Source organism: Mobula hypostoma, chromosome X2, assembly GCF_963921235.1.
Source record: "Mobula hypostoma chromosome X2, sMobHyp1.1, whole genome shotgun sequence".
Taxonomy (NCBI): Eukaryota; Metazoa; Chordata; class Chondrichthyes; order Myliobatiformes; family Myliobatidae; genus Mobula; species Mobula hypostoma.
This window is the reverse complement of record NC_086129.1, coordinates 36,341,260-36,358,908: the sequence shown is the minus strand read 5'-3', so window position 1 is coordinate 36,358,908 and position 17,649 is coordinate 36,341,260. Positions and strand designations below refer to the sequence as shown.

General features: G+C 44.6%; 1 protein-coding gene across 3 annotated transcripts in view; it reads right to left on the bottom strand.

Annotated features, from left to right (window-relative positions):
* Nucleotides 1–17,649, bottom strand: part of LOC134340901 (ubiquitin carboxyl-terminal hydrolase 2-like) — a 138,509-nt gene that overhangs the window by 69,269 nt on the left and 51,591 nt on the right. For all 3 annotated transcript variants that reach the window (XM_063038484.1, XM_063038483.1, XM_063038485.1), the window contains one exon: nt 11,133–11,866. In XM_063038484.1, coding sequence (XP_062894554.1) covers nt 11,133–11,825 — 693 coding nt within the window. In that variant the 5' untranslated portion in view covers nt 11,826–11,866. The remainder of the gene's footprint in view (nt 1–11,132; nt 11,867–17,649) is intronic.

Genomic DNA, 17,649 nt, shown 5'->3' with positions numbered 1-17,649 from the left:
ACCCGTTTTAAACTCCAATGAATAAAGACCAAACTTTTCATAAGACAATGCTTCACTTCCTGAGGAGATTGAGGCCCCCCCCCAATATTTTAACCAATTTTTACAGGAGAGTGCGAGAGTGTCCTGACCAACTGCATCACGGTCTGGTACAGAAATTGCAAGGTACCTGACCGCAAATCTCTACAAAGGATTGTGACGACTGCTGAGAGGATCATCGGGGTCTCTCTTCCACCCATCAGAGATATTTATCAGGAGCAATGCATACGCGGAGCCCTTAGTATTGTCAATGATCCCTCCCATCTATACAACAATCTCTTTGACCCCTTCCATCAGGCAGAAGGTACAGCACCATTAGGACAAGAACTGTTAGGATGGGGAACAGCTTCTTCCCACAGGCCATAAGACTACTGAACTCCCTACCAGCACCCAGGTCTCAACATGTATGAAGCGCCAGTAACGTTATACTGTTTACTTTTTAACTTGTGTCATATATGCACCTTATTTTTTGTTAATTTATGTGTTGTGTGTGAGTTATATGTAGTGTTGTGCACCTTGGTCCAGAGGAAAGTCTTTTCGTTTGGCAGTAGATATGTCTATGGCTGAATGACAATGAACTGAACTTCAACTTTCCCCATCCTTGCCCATGCTCAGCACCCGCTCTATCATTGGTGTCATGGAGGGGGGTGGTATGCTGAGTATGAGCATGAATGAGGAAAGAATACTGTGGTAGGAGAGAGCAAATAGGATGGTGAGAAGTGTGTTAGGTTAAAGAAAGAGCACAAAATAGTGTATGTTTTAACAAGTATGCAGGTTTTATAGCATAATACTATAATTATATCATATGCATCACTATCTTAGCAAGTGAATGAGAAAAAGTGACCTCAATATTCTGGAGCATCTTGCAGTGCCGACCTTGCATCTATACAATGTTCCCTCAGTATTGAAGTCACTCTCTCATTCACATGCTAAGATATTTTACATATGATATAATTATTATACCATCATCTAGAGGAGATGATGTGTAGCAACAAGGACTTAGTCATGGCCCAGCTCAAATCCGAGGTCTTTGTTTCAGGAATCTAATTTTCCTCGCTGCTACTAACTTGTGTGTGTGGATTTCACCTAGGTGCTCTGAATTCCACCCACAGTCCAAAGACATACCAGTTAGTAGGTTAATTGGTCATTGTAATTTGTCCTACGATTAGGCCAGGGTTAAGTAGATGGGTTGCTGGGCATCGCAGCTTGTGAGGTCAGAAGAACCTGTTCCACACTGTATCTTGAAATAAATAAATATAAAATAAAATTAGTGTGCCTTCATTTACAGTGTCATGTCATTCCTGAGGCAGTCGTCCTCTCTCCCTTTCACATTTTTAGTTAAACTTTAAAACCACACTGTCAAGTCTGAACTTTCAGTGTTAAATGGTTAACAGCGACGCTTTAAGTATATAACTGGTTCATGTACTAGGTCATCATCCTTCAGGAAGCATATTGCTCCAAAGGGATAATAATACCTCATCCATAAAAAAAACTTTGTGCTTTATGTGTAAGCTCAGCATTATAAGTAACCACTGTGTCATAAAGGGGAAGAGCTTGCCGTTGAAGGGGTGAAAAAAAACAGAGAAGCACAAGAGGCTGAAAGTGGGGGAAATGTAGAAATCTAAAGGTTGGTGGACTGGAGACAATAGTAGAGATAGAGAAGAGAAAACCCACACAGAGATTTGTAACTTTTAAGTTACATTATTAGAGGTTATGAAGGCAAAATAGTCTATGTTAGATACTTGAAAAAGTATATTATTGTTTACAGTGCTAGCAATATGACTCATTTTTAAACCTAGCAATTAATTGTGATATTAAAAAATTTTTAGCCCTACCTGAAAGTTTCCATCACCTCTCTAAGTGCATTCCAAGATTACAAGTTGCTGCAGGTAAAAATTTCTCCACTCTTCTGCTTCCGTTGCCGTTTAATTTAAATCTGTAATCACTAACCATCCTGCCACTGGAAATAAGTTTGCCATATTCAGCAAATGATCATGACCAGCTCTGTCACACCTTCCCTTAACCTCTTTAAAAAGATGTATTTCTATGAGCACTTTTCACATTCCTTTCAGGGTAGCCGAAGAGATTTTACAGCTTGTGAGGTACTTTTGAAGTGTAATCACTTGCTATATAGGAACACTAGTTCTCTCATCTCTCCACTTAAACCAATGTCACTGGTTCCATTTTAGTAAATCTCTACATCCTTCCTGAAGTGTGGTGCTAAAAATTCATTCCTGCTGAGGTTATTTAATAACAGAACTTCCTTGCTTTTGTACTCCATATCTCTTTATCTAAAGCCAAGGATCCCAAATGGCTTTTTAAGTTTTCCATAATTAGTCTCTTCCATTGCTTGTGTACATGAAGACTGGGCTCAATATTTATGGACACCACAGTGCTCTGGACACTTCACAGTAAAAGGGAGAAAGACATGCTCAGCCCCGTGGAAATACAAATACTTAGGACACCTGGCAGCGATCCAATTAAGTGATTACCACTCTCAACCCTTGTTTGTTTTTAAGCTTTCTGGTACATTGAGTTCAATCTTTCATAGTGAATAAAAAGGAGGGGCCTTGGTCAGAGGATTTCACTGGAGAATCTCCAGCCAAAGGCAGTCCAGTCTGACAGGACCTTGAAACCACAAGCTCCGTCTCGTTTAGCCAGGACACCTGTGACAAAAGGGCAACTCCAGTAACCAGTTTCGAACTCTTTGGGTCACCTAAAGCCAAAATAAAATGTAACTGAAGGTTTTCTTCTGATGAGACATGGAAATATGCAAGGAGAGTGGAGATGTGAGACGATAGAGGCAGAGAGTTGTAATGAACAAAACAGTGAAACGGTGCTGACACCAGGAATTCTGCAGATGCTGGAAATTCACACAAAAAATGCTGGTGGAACACAGCAGGCCAGGCAGCATCTCTAGGAAGAAGTATAGTCGACGTTTCGGGCCGGGACTCTTTGTCAGGACTAACTGAAAGGAGAGATAGTAAGGGATTTGAAAGTGGGAGGGGGAGGGGAGATCCAAAATGATGAAAAGACAGGAGGGGGAGGGGTGGATCTAAGAGCTGGAGAAGGGAGAGGATCACGGGACAGGAAGCCTGGGGAGAAAGAGAAGGGGGGAGGGGAATCCGGAGGGTGCAGAGCAGGCAAGGAGTTATAGTGAGAGTGACAGAGGGAGAAAAAAGAGAGAAAAAAGGGGGGGGGGAATAAAAAGGGTGTGAAGGGGAGGAGGGGCATAAACGGAAGTTAGTGAAGTCAATATTCATGCCATCAGGTTGGAGGCTACCCAGACGGAATATAAGGTGTTGTTCCTCCAACCTGAGTGTGGCTTCATCTTTACAGTAGAGGAGGCCGTGGATAGACATATCAGAATAGGAATGGGACGTGGAATTAAAATGTGTGGCCACTGGGAGATCCTGCTTTCTCTGGCGGACAGAGTCCCTCCTCTCCTTCACGTCCCATCCTTTATTTATATATTTTTTATTTCCTCCCTTTTTTCTCTCTCTCTGTTTTTTCTCCCTCTGTCTCTCTCACTATAACTCCTTGCCTGCTCTCCACCCTCTGGGCTCCCCTCCCCCCTTCCCTTTCTCCCCAGGCTTCCCGTCCCGTGATCCTCTCCCTTCTCCAGCTCTTAGATCCACCCCTCCCCCTCCTGTCTTCTCCTATCATTTTGGATCTCCCCTCTCCCTCCCACTTTCAAATCCCTTACTATCTCTTCTTTCAGTTAGTCCTGACGAAGGGTCTCAGTCCAAAACGTCGACTGTGCTTCTTCCTATAGATGCTGCCTGGCCTGCTGCATTCCACTAGTGAAATGGCGCTGACAGGTAAGGCTAAAAAAAAAGCAAGCTAATTGACATCAGTAGAGATACAGTTAATGAAACAGGGTACTTGAGGTAGACAGTATGAGGGAGCAGGATTAACACCAGGAGAGATAAACTTATAGTTAACCCTTCCTCTTTGAGTTATGAACTTTGAGGAAAATGGACTAACACAAGTGAATACTGTCAGGACACACATTGTGTGGAATGAGGATTTACTGTATGAACAAGTAATTTTACCTTTACAGGCTTCAAAGCATTAGCCTAAATGGAACAGAGGGATAAAGATCGGAATTATAACCCTACAAGGGAAAACCACTAGGAAAAATTGACTCCTAACGAGCAGTTTGATCCAGACACAGCACCAGCCCAACCCCCCAGCTTTCCCCCGTGGAGAAGAATGCACCCCCATTACGTGGCCCTGCCCTGAAACCTAACATCTTCACACCCCCATAAACCCAAGTCCTCTTCTCGCCAGGGGGCCAAGCTCACCCCACATCGCCAGTTCTACCTCCCGCTGACCAGCAGATACCCCTCGACCCTACCCCCACAACCTAATCCTAACATCCAAAGGATCACACATCCCAACTAAACCTGATAGCACCTCAGATAACCCTGGCCACATCCCCACAAAGGGGCCTACTTAACGCTGGGCCCCATGCTCCTTTTCTTCCCCCACCACCCCCATGGGGAGACCTGCATCCACATTCCTCAGCCATATCCCTAAACATAACATCTTCACCCATCCGACACACCCCCATAAACCTCTCTCCACCAAGGGGCCAAGTTCACCCCACTTCACCATCAGTTTGAGTGCTCTTTCAACCTCTCCCACCACCGCAAGGTCCCGTGGCCCCACCTCCCAGCCATACACCCCCATAAACCTGAACCAGGGAGCCAAGTTCACCCCACAGCACCAGTCTAACACTACCTACGCCACCCCACAATTATCCCCAACAGTACCCTTCACCCTAATCCTAACTTCCAATGGACCGCGCACCCCAACTAAACCAGACAGCACCCCAAATAACCCAAGCCAAACCCCAAAAAGGGGCTTACCGAACACCGGCCCCCACCATCCCCTCTCGCACCCCACTCCACCATCAATGCATTAGCATTGAAGAAGGTTTTTTATTAAGTTCCCCACAGCTGTCTCCCTATGAAAGTACAGGGAAAAATCACCAGACAATAAGCAGTTTCACACTCCTCACTGCAATACTATCGACCTCTACTGGAAAGTTTAAGTGTGTCAGCCAGACAGACTCATCCTTTTCCCAGCTCCCCTCCCTTGCAGAATTAAGACTGAGCTAGTCCTCGCCCTCAACAATTTTTCTTTTGGCTTCTCCCACTTTCTCTATACTCTAGTGGTAGCCATGGGCCCCAGCTACCCCTGCCTCTTCATTGGCTACATTGAACTATGTTCCAAGCCTTTCCCAGTAACGCTCCTTCTTCTTCTGCTACATTGACGACTACATTGGTGCTGCTTCATGCCCCATGCTGAACTTGTCAATTTCATCAACTTTATCTCCAATTTCCACCTTGCCCTTAAATTCACTTAACCATTTCTGACTATATCTCTTCCCACCCTGTCTTCTATAAAAATGCTGTTCTCTTTTCTCAGTTCCTTCATCTCTGCTGCAACGATTCCCTGGATGTGGCTTTCCTTTCCAGGACATGAGACACACCCTACTTCTTCAAAGAACGTGGCTTCCCTTCCTCCACCATAGATGCTGCCCTCACCCGCATCTCCACTTCCCGGACATCCGCACTCACCCATCTTCCTGTTGCCTTAACAGTAACAGAGTTCCTCTTTCCGCAGGGATTTCTCCCTCCAAGATTCCCTTGACCATTTGTCCTTCCACACTAATCTCCCTCCCAGCACTTATCGCTGCAAATGGCCAAAGTGCTACACCTGCCCATTCCCCTCCTCCCTCACCTCCATTCAGGGCGCCAAACAGTCCTTCCAGGTGTGGCAACACTTCATCTTTGTCTATTGTGTCCGGTGCAACCAATGCGGCCTCCTTTACGTTAGTGAGGCCTGTCGCAAATTGGGGGACCACTTCATTGAGCACCTCTGCTCCATCTGGACATCTCAGCGGCCAAACATTTTAATTCCCATTCCCATTCCTGTTCCGACATGTTGATCCATGGTCTCCTCTTGTGCCAAGATGAGGCCACCCTCAGGGTGGAGGAGCAACACCTTATATTCTGTCTGGGTAACCTCCAACCTGATGGCATGAACATTGACTTCTACTTCCAATTAAAAACAACTCCCTCCCCCTTTCCTCTTCTTCTATTTCCCCACTCTGGCCTCTTACCTCTTCTCACCCGCCTATCACCTCCTCCTGGGTCCCCTCCTCCTTCCCTTTCTCCTGTTGTCCACTCTCCTCTCCTATCAGATTCCTTCCTCTCCAGCCCTTCATCTTTCTCACCCACCTCGCTTCACCTATCACCTTCCCCTCCGTCCACCTTCTTATTCAGGCATCTTCCCTTTCCTTTCCAGTCCTGATGGAGGGTCTCAGCCCGAAACGTCGACTGTTTATTCATTGCCATAGGTGCCGCCTGGCCTACTGAGTTCCTCCAGCATCTTGTGTGTGCTGCTCAAGACAGCTATTTAGGTTGGGGTTGGAAGTATTTTCCCACTCTGTGAATGCTGTGGACATACTGGAGATCTAAAGTCTGAAACTGACAACAAGGTTATCAAGAGACAATACTGGGAAAACAGAGTGAGGCCATTATCTAAGTGAATGATGGAACCGACTCAAGGCGCTAATACCTTCCTTCTGTTCCTTTTTGATCAAGGCAATAAAAACAGGCTGCATTGAAAGGAGTGAAGGGGACTGGTTTGAAGCACTACATCTTAATCCAGTATTCAAGTCGGTGTTGGGAACATGCAGTGACATTGTAACGTCCTGCTGGTCAAACCCATATCCTTTTCCTCCCTGCTAATGAGAAACGGTAGTTGTTTTAGATTCATCAGATAGCGTGCTGGAGGCACAGCTGAATGTTTAATTCATGCAAGGCCATTACTGGCAGGTGAGTGACCGCCTGGAATGTGGAATAGATCCGGACAACGGAAACAAGCTAGATAAGGCCTTTACGTCACACACATCCGGCCACTCTCCCATCTCCATGGTCAGGGGGATAAGGACTGGAGGTCTGGTTCATTGGGCATTGCTTGTCTCCATGTTAGAACACACAGGTCACCATTCTCGAACCCGTAAAGCAGGCTGACAGTAGTGCTATACCACTGAGGTGCCATTGTGCAGGAAAGAGGTTCATTTGTTCCTCTATAACTTCTCAGGTGGTTTTTAAAGATTCCACGGGCCTACATGAAAAACAGGGCAGTTTAATCCAGCACTCTGAACTCTTACTGAACTACGGTATATCATTCCACGAACAGGTAAATCTTGAGGTGTGGAATTCCACCATCTGCCATATTACCATGGTTGATTACCTATGACCCATCTGACATATCCAGAACATCTCTTGAAGACCAGCTGCTCAAGGAGGGCAACTCTGGCTTCTTCAGGCTCTGATTTTCTGAGTAATGCACCAAAAAGAATCAAGTTTATTATTACTGACATGTTGTAGGCACAGTCATACAGCATGGAAACAGGTCCTTCTGACCACCGAGTCCATGCTGACCACCCATTCCTGCTCTTTGTACATTAACTTGATATATTACTGTCTCCACAGACAGATAATATTTATTTATTTAGCAATACAGTCGGCCCTCCGTATCCGCGAGTTCCGCATTCGCAGATTCAACCAACCGTGGATCGGGATCGAAAAAAAAACCCAGAAGTTCTCTCTCTTTCTTCTTATTCCCTAAACAATACAGTGTAACAACTACTTACATAGCATTTCCATTGTGCAGGTTTCCCCCGCTATCCGAAAGTAGAGTGTTTCTGAGCGTTCCCCGACCCAAAAAACAAGCTACCAAATCATACCAAATGACACATAAAGCCTAAAATAACACTAACATATTGTAAAAGCAGGAATGATATGATAAAAACACAGACTATATAAAGTAGAAATAATGTATGTACAGTGTAGTGTAGTTTCACTTACCGGAATCGAGAAGACAGCCAGCACACTGGAAGGTTCATGCACTTTTCTATCATACAGTTCTTTACATCCTGAAAACCTGCCCTAAACCTACGTGCCCTTTCAAAATTAAAGTCGTATTTTTCTGCAATCATTGCAGCACTGTCAATCATAGTGAAAATCTCACGCAGTTCAAAGCTATGGTGGCTTGATGCTGAGATGCTGAGTGTTTGTTTTGCTGAGAGCAAAACAGACGCTGAACGCTATTTTCGCTTTTCGCCGCTCTCGCTGTTCGGTTTGCGCGCTGCCTCTATAACGGCTCACTGCAAAACAAACGCCGAACGCTATTTTCGCTTTTTGCCACTCCCACTGCTTGGTGTGCGTGCTGCCTCTATAGCGACTCGCTGCTAAAGAAACGCCGAATGCTATTTTCGCTTTTCGCCACTCTCGCTGTTCGGTTTGCGCGCTGCCTCTTTAACAACTCGCTGCAAAACAAACGCTGAACGTTATTTTCGATTTTAACCACTCCCGCTGTTCGGTTTGTGCGCTGCCTCTGTAACGGCTCGCTGCAAAACAAACGCCGAACGCTATTTTCGCCACTCCCGCTGCTTGGGGTGCACGCTGCCTCTATAACGACTCGCTGCAATACAAATGCTGAACGCTATTTTCGATTTTCGCCACTCCCGCTGCTTGGTGTGCGTGCTGTCTCTATAGCGACTCGGTGCTAAACAAACGCTGAACGCTATTTTCGCTTTTCGCCACTCCCGCTGCTCGGGGTTCACGCTGCCTCTATAATGGCTCACTGCAAAACAAACGCCGAACGCTATTTTCGCTTTTTGTAACACCCTTTCGAGCTCTCTTAGGCTTTTATATAAGGGACTTGAGGATCTGTGAATTTTGGTATCTGTGGGGAGTCCCGGAACCATTCCCCCACGGATACGGAGGGCCGACTGTACAGTGCGAGGTAGGCCCTTACAACCGTTCAAGCCACACCACCCCAGCAACCCCACACCACTGATTTAACCCTAACCTAATCACAGGACAATTTAAAATGACTAAATAATCTACCCGGTACATCCTTGGTCTGGGGGAGGAAACCAGGTACTTGGGGAAAACCCGCACATTCCATGGGAAGGATGCACAGAGACTCCTTACAGATGGTGCCGGAATTGAATTTCGAATTCTGGAATGCCCCAAGCTGTAATAGCGTCTTGCTAAACGCAACGTACAGTGGCGCCCCATATTCTGCACGATTCTCACATTAAATCCCTCAGCAATGAATACCAAACTCCCCAGTTTCACACATAACACTGGTTTGGATTATCTGTCTGATCAAGAACTGGTTTAAGCGATCAAAACATAACATTATGGAATAGGTCAGTGGGGTATCACCACACAGACAGAGAGTACCATTGGATAGGAGGTGAGGAGTCCTTACAACCACATCAACAGGTTCAAGCACAGCCAATTTCCTTCAACTATTCCATTCTTGGACTAACATGCATAACCCTAATCACAACCTTAGTGGAGGAAAACTATGACCACTTTGATCACTCTGCACTAAATAGACTTTTAAACAACTTTTTAATAGGGTTCTTTCGTGTAAAAGTTGTGAATAATTTACATTTAACTCATGATTTCCTTGTGAATGCTCAGTTAATGACACTATGTGCCTATAATGTTGCTTCATGTAAGTTTTTCTTTGTACTTGTGCATACACGAACTTGTGTAGGGGACAATAAAGTCAACTTTGACTGATGGATGTGGTGGGGCAGACAGGAGACAGATATTTAATTTGGATGGTATATGAAGATTGGATTAGTTCTGAAATAAATATCATTGAATGGCCTATATTTCTCTTTTGATCTTTGGTTAGCAGACCAGGATGTATTAACATGCATAGGAACACTCACTAGTCCTTGATAGATAATCCATTCTATCCTGTTTTGTGTTCTGCTTTTTATTTATAAAAGTAAATATATCTCCGCATGTTGACTTGGCATGCAGTATAGCACGGCTACAGATTACTCTATCAACACTTCCTGACGAGTCTTTTGTTTGCTCCTCGTTCATCAAGCTTTCAGGAACAACACTGAGGCCACAGTGAAGACGACGATATATTTGGAACTTCTTTGGATCCTGGACATAATTTCCTCAATTAGGGATAAGAAGCCACAGACAGTTCAGGCACTTAAGGCAGGCCAATGGAATAATTTTAAAAATCAAAGATATTCTTTAAATTGGGCTATGTTTTGACTGTCCATGTGCCAACTGCAAGGCCAAAGCCCTGCTGAGGAAGGGAAATATTTGACGACCAATCATTAAATTGTAATGAATGACAGACATTGGTACATCTAGAGGGCATTTGAAATAGAGTCACAGCTGTAATTTGGAAAACACAGCAGCCAATTTTTAAAACAGCAAGTCCCAACAAAACTTAACAAGATATTGATTAGATAATTTGTTTTTCTGGATGAACTTGGTCAGGACAATGCAAATAACATGCACAAAATGCTGGAGGGACTCAGCAGGCCAGACAGCATCTATGGAAAAGAGCACAATGCAAAACAAGTTCACTGTTCTTTTGCAACATTGTGTCAAGGGATCTATTACAGCCATCTAAGTGTTTTTAATGTCCCAGTCAACAGATAACACCCGTAAGTACAACACAAATGTCCACCAACAGTTTCATATCCGTGTCTTTGGAATAGGATCTGAATTTTCTAGTCTGAAGGTTAAGAGTGATTGCAATTATATCACAGTTGACTTGAAAGCAAAATACTGCAGATGATAGAAAACAGAAATTGCTGGAAATTCTCAGATAACCTGGAAGCAACAGGTTGATGAAAGGTCTTTCCACAGATGCTGCCCAACTTGCTAGGCAATTCCGACATTTTTGATAAGCCCTTGTCTACTAACCGAATGCAGCAGGGCTGCACTAACTAATGAATACCCATGGGGGAACCACTCACTCCCAGACATACTAATTATCACAATGCATTCTGTAAACCGTTGAACAAAATGCTCATTTACAAACCTGTAAACGTTCCTCCTGAGGATGTCATCTCCTTACTGAGGACACTTAAACCATAATCAGGAATACAAAGGGCAGTGCGAACAGACTCAAAAGGGGAAATCAGATGCATACTCAAAAAACGAAAAATAAGAGCTTTCTTCAATCACATCCAATCATCAGTTTGACCATGACCCTCATGCTGACCCCGAACTTACTGGTGTCTCTCGGACGGGTGACCCACAACTGCTGCTGCTCCCACTCCTTCCCCACGCTGGGCTGAAGTGGTCCGTGCTCCTGAAGGAAGCAGTTATAGTCTCCTGCGTCATGCTGCGGGGCAGGGCATAAGCACCGGATCCCCTGGTGCAGTAAGGGTCTGCAATATCACTCCTGCGGGACCCCTGGTGCAAGTCCACCTCATGCCGAGAGAGTGGGGGGCTCTTCACAGTGTTTATCTGGTAGGCGTCCACCATGTGGAGGTTCAGCAGGTCCCGGTTCAAGTCTGTCTGGCTGATGGACTTTCTGCGACTCAGGGGCCATCCAGGTGAGCTGTATGTGGAATGGCTGCTCCCTATGCTGTAATTGGTGGAGTACCCACCACTTAACCCGCTGGGAAAGGCCTTGAAGGGGGCCCGACTCAAGCTCTCGCTGCGCCTGCTGAATACCTCAGGGCGAGGCAGTGGCCGACCCCGGTCGACCTCTAGAGCGTACTTGTTTGCTGCTCTCCCAGAATTGACGCGGGGGACACAGCTGGTGTACGCTGGCTTGTTGATGAGCTTGTCCCTGTCTGTATAGGCACTGCCCAGACTGGGGTTGTAGCCATGGTATGAGGAGACATAGTGGGGACTGGTGAACGTGCTGCTTGAGTAGCTCCCGATTCGCTTGGTCGCGGACGATGAGACGCGTGACATGTCCAGCTCGGCCTCACACAAAAGGCCACACTTGGCATTTACTGTGGGTGAAAGAAATACACGTCAGGCATTTATAGTATTTTCCCCTCACTGCCCGCACTCCCACCCTAACCCTCTCATACAGAGACAACACTATAGCTTCCCAGGCAATACCCATCATTGTGTACCTTGATTGGGATATTTTTCCATATCATTGTGACAGACTTAGAGCACTCCAAAGCACAGAGGTGCTGAGACCTAACCAGTAATTCCCTCACAAGTATTACTTTGGGCCTCACCAACCTTTATCATAGCTGACAGGGAACTCCAGATCAAATAATTTACTAAGTCTGGAATTGAGTAGTCCAACAGGGACCATGTAACCACCAGATTGCTGTTAAAAACCATCACTATATTTCTTTCAAGGAAAAATCTACAGTCATTCTTCAACCTGGCCTTTGTGTCACCTCTGAACTAAAGCATTGACTTTCAATCAGCCCATGATAGGCCCTAACAAGCCTCTCAGTTGTGAGGCAATTAGGAATGGGCAAACAATGCTGGGCAAGCCATTGATGCCCATATCCCCAAACTAATTTGAAAACTTCCGACACAGCCTGTAGCAAGTGAGGGTTTCTGAACTGCACCATTCTTGTGATCTTTTATTAGATCTCCTTAAATTTCACACTGATGTTGGGAGTAAAATTGCTGGGACAAGCTTTCTATTTGAAGAGAACATTTAAGTATACAGAACGACTTGGTGATCCACTTGGTCTATTTGCTTTATCCCTTCAGCTAATTAACTTCTCTAACACATGGTTTGAAAAGGCTTGAATGGGTTTTATACCTCATAAGAAGTTGGAATATTTTGTTAATCCCATTAGTCAGCAATTCCAACCCTCTCCTGGCACCATCTGAACTGAACAACACTAGATGCAATTTCAGAATGCTGCCTCACTCAGAAGAGCTGATGTTCCCTATCACAGAACAACCTTTGCAATTTCACTTACTCTTAAAATAACCACAGTCATCTATTGCTGAAAGCTTTCTTTGTGTTTGCAGGCTGAGCAACTCCCATGCTCTCACACTTAGGTCCCACCACCCACCCTCCTTAATACCATAAGACACAGGAGCAGAATTAGGCCATTCAGCCCATTGAATCTGCTGCCTGCCCATCATGGTTGAGTTATTATCCTTCTCAACCCCGCTCTCTTGCCTTCACCCCGTTACCTTTGACACACTTACTAATCAATAATCTCTGCTTTAAACATACTCAATTACTTGGCCTCCACAGCTATCTGTGGCGAAGAATTTCACAGAATAACCACCCTCTGGCTAAAAAAAAACTTAAACTTGAGCTCTGCTGCCAATATCCTACTTCATGTCAAGTGCTGTTCACCCATTCCCCTTGTGGAGAGTATTCTGCAATGGCTTTAGCTACAGGGGGAGATTGGACAGGTTGAGCTTGTTTTCCCTACAGAGAAGTTGTCTGAGAGGTGCTGATAGAGGGTGTGATCCGTTAGTCTCATGAGACCATGGATTTGCACCTTGGACGGTTTCCAGGGTGCAGGCCTGGGCAAGGTTGTATGGAAGACCGGCACTTGCCCATGCTGTAAGTCTCCCCTCTCCACACTACCGGTGTTGTCCAAGGGAAGGGCATTAGGACCCATACAGCTTGGCACTGGTGTCATCGCAGAGCAATGTGTGGTTAAGTGCCTTGCTCAAGGACACACACGCTGCCTCAGCCGAGGCTCGAACTAGCAACCTTCAAATCACTAGACGAACGCCTTAACCACTTGGCCATGCACCAACACAGAGGGTATGTATATCAGATTATAAATATAGAGGGTATGTATATCAGATTATAAATGGCATAGATTTTCCCATGTCATGCCAGAGAGGGTGGTGAAATCAGATACAAATACTACATTTAAGAGGCATTTAGTCAGAGCCTTAAATAGGCAAGCCATAGGAGAATGTCATGTGGGATGGGATTTCTGTATATGAACAAAATGGGTCAGCATAGGTGTAGTCAATTGGAGAGTACATTCGTGTGCCTAAGAATTATATGGCCATTTCTTAACAAAAGTGAGGGAAGAGCTCCCCCTGACAGCCAAATGAAGAATTGCAGCAACCAGAATTACACCAGTACAGTACACTGACATCTGAAACAAGAAACAAGAGCACTAATGCGATTGCAGCTCAAGCGAGGGGGGACAAGAAAGGGAGGGGGGACAAGAAAGGGAGGAGAGAGAACATGTGGGAGACAAATATGCATACATTACTGGCAGCACCACTGTGCCAGATATCTGCTATGAATCATACCTCAGTTTGTATAGTTAGTCTAGGCTACCCAAGATTGCTGATATTACATATACCAGTCACTTGGTGCTGAGATGTTAGACTCATTACTGCACCCTGGTCACCATGGAGAGCACAGATGTAGTGGGAACCAGCAGCACCCACCCCATGTGTTGACAGACCACAAACCCCTCCACAACTACTGGTGTGGCCAACTGGATAACTGCACCACTCAATACTGGTGGCTAGTTACCACTGAGAAAGCTCTGGGCTTTCACCGAGGAGGGAGGAGACAACAACACCAAGTGGTGAGAGAAATTTCGAGGATTTGGGTGGGCAGACACAGGGCTGAGATATCTGCACGTGACTTCTCAAAGACCTTAGTGGACAGAGCCCTTGAAATAAAAAGCACACTTCCTGCCCTTCAGCTCTCATACCTCTTCTCGTGGATGAGGCAAGGACAGAATTTCCCTGGTCTTCAACTTCGACTTATCAGCCTCAGTATTCCAAAAGTCAATCTTTTCTACAATTGCCGCTAGCCAAAAGGATTCCACCACCAGACACCTATTTCCCCTCACTCTTCTTTCGGCATTGAGCGTCATAGGAAGTCATTCCTGCCTGTGGCCATCAAACTTTACAACTCCTCCCTTGGAGGGTCAGACACCCTGAGCCAATAGGCTGGTCCTGGACTGATTTCCTAGCTTAATTTACATATTACTATTTAATTATTTATGGTTTTATTACTATTTAATTATTTATGGTGCAACTGTAACGAAAACCAATTTCCCTCGGGATCAATAAAGTATGACTATGACTTTCATTATTCCCTTTGTGACTCCCTGGTTCAATTTCCATCCTCACGAATTGCACTTTATCTTAAGGCACCTCCCCGTACAACTGAGAGAGACGCAATACCTATTGCCTTTTCCCTGCTCAGCATCCAAGGACCCAAATGGTCTTTTCGATGAAGCCGTGATTGAGTTGCATTTCTTCTAATCCGCTGTACCACATACATTCATCAACTTTAGGTAAATTAGTTTCTCAGTCTGTATTAGAACTGGCTGTTCCTACTGTAAGTCAGTCATTTGTGACTTTGCTTCAATTTTTCCTCCCACGTGAATATAGCTTGCACTGCTAGACTAGACAGCAACACAGAATTCAGACAAAAAAGCATAGTTAGACTTCAAATGCCTCTCTAGCCCATTTGATCTGGTCTCATCTCACCACCCTTGTTCTATCCAAACCCTCCCACCACCTTCTCTGCAACTTAAAACTAGTTATTTATCTCCTCTATCTTTCAGAGTAGTTCTGACAAAGCCCAAAAAATCAACTTTGTTTATTTATCCACAGATGCTGCCTGGCCTACTAGGTGCTTCCAGCAGATTCTGTTTTAAATGTTTCAGATTTCCAGTATCTGCAGTAAAGCATTGGGAATGTTACTCTGGATTAAGCATACAAGAATCTGTACCCTGAAGGACTTGACTCAGGAGAGGGAAAGCTACCCACTAAAACACAGTAAGTTTCCCAATAAAAAAATCCACACTGAGAAACTGGCTTGAGAAATGGGCAGCCAGGGAGGGGAGATGAACGGGAGGAGGAAGGAACATGCAGAAGACTGCATTTTGCTTACAGAGTCCAGACAGGATAGTTTTTTCAAATATCCTCCATATGCATACTTATTATGAAAGGGAAGTGCGCATGAAGTTTCAAAATGACTATATTCAAATGGCCACTGTTACACTCAGAACTCCAGGAACGAAGCAAGATGTTTCTAACTCTTTCAGCTATAGTAAAGGGACTACCCTACTCCGAGCAAATGTGCCCCCATGTGTTGGAATATCTCTTCAAACACCAAAAAAAAACCCTGTAAATTTATTATGGCTTTTTTCAACACTTTCCATCCAATTACATGCAGTGAGAAGTTTATCGCAACTGCAGGAACATGGCAGCCAACTGCTTAAACAATGATACCATTTATTTCATGCATGATGTCAAGTGAGGGCACTTGCCCAGAGCCATGTAGATAATTCCCCAGCATTTCCTGGAAGTGGTGCTGTGAAATCTGTCCAGCCTGTCTGAGAAGGCATAACAAGCTTTCATTGAACATTAGGGTTGATGAGTACTGCTGTCAGTGCAACATACCCTTGGATAGACAGGCATGTCAGCCGAGATTTTTATGTTCTCTTCAAGTAGGATTTGAACCCTCAGCTTTGAGAAGATACTACAAACTAATACATGCCTGACACCAGCGACATTTTAAGTACCACAGGATAAAAATGGACAAAGGAGGATATCGGCTTTAGTTTAACATATTGAGCAGTGAACAGACCCATCATTACAGCAGTGCTTCTGATTCCCACACTAAAATATTCATTAGATGAAACACTTTTTATTAAACTACTGTAACAAATCCTTTTAAACATCAAGCATGTCAATTGCATCACCTCAAGTTTACACAATCACTTCTCACAATTTAACCCTTAGCCATCTTTGCCCTGCCTGCTCACATTAGTATCAGCCTGGCCTGGTGGCTGGCCAAAGAATAAAAACTCAGATTAAGTGGTAGGATCCAGGGACTAGAGGTTCAATATTTGCTGTTCAGTGAACCAACCTTCTGAGAGCACCTTTCATCTCCAAGTGCCAGGCAGACAAAGTTAGACGCTGTCTGCCATTTCCTGGGATTGAAGTTCACTGTCAACTGGATTAATCAAGGAAAGGTCTCCCACGTTGCCAAGTGCACACACGGGGAACAAAGGAAAGAGAATGTGCTGAAAATGCTGTGGAAAAATATTAGTGCCTTGGGGAGCACATTCCTAGTGTTAGCACCACAGTTGGGATAGTGCTGATAGTGCTTAAATCTTCATCTAGCCTGTGCCATATTTCTTGGAACAGTACATTGGCATATTTGATCTAATCTTTGTTGTCTGCCTTGAGGGTGCTCAATGGGACAGTCTAACTTACTCCGAGTCCAACTCTGGCTGTACTTGCCCGAGTAAACACTGGCGCTGGTAAACACAGAGAACGAATCATGCAATACAGGGCAGGAACCACTCCTCTAACATCAATACAGAACTTTACAAAAATATAGCACAGATTAGAGAAGTTGCAGCAGGCACAGTGAGAACAAAGTTCAGCATAAAGAAAACTGAACAAGACAAACAAAAACCTACTTGTATTTCTCTTTCTTCTCTCGATATCAGGCAACATGCTCATTACTTCCAACATAGCTGAGTAGCTTCCTCTGGTCACTAAGGCAACTATTTTGATTACACATATCCCAGACTACATTGCAAGACAACACAGCATCTACAGATTGCAGAGAGAGGGAGCCATGTTTATAGGCAGGTCAGGGCTTGCTTGCAATTTAAAAAAAAGACCTTCTAGACATACAAAGAAAGCCAAAGACGGACAAGTAAAGATACAATACGGACAAATAAAGATACAATATCGAAGTATTGACACACACATACAAAAACAGAGACATGCTCACAGATATAGAATATACACACACGGTGTTTAAGAATGCAGACTGAGGAACAGTTTCTCT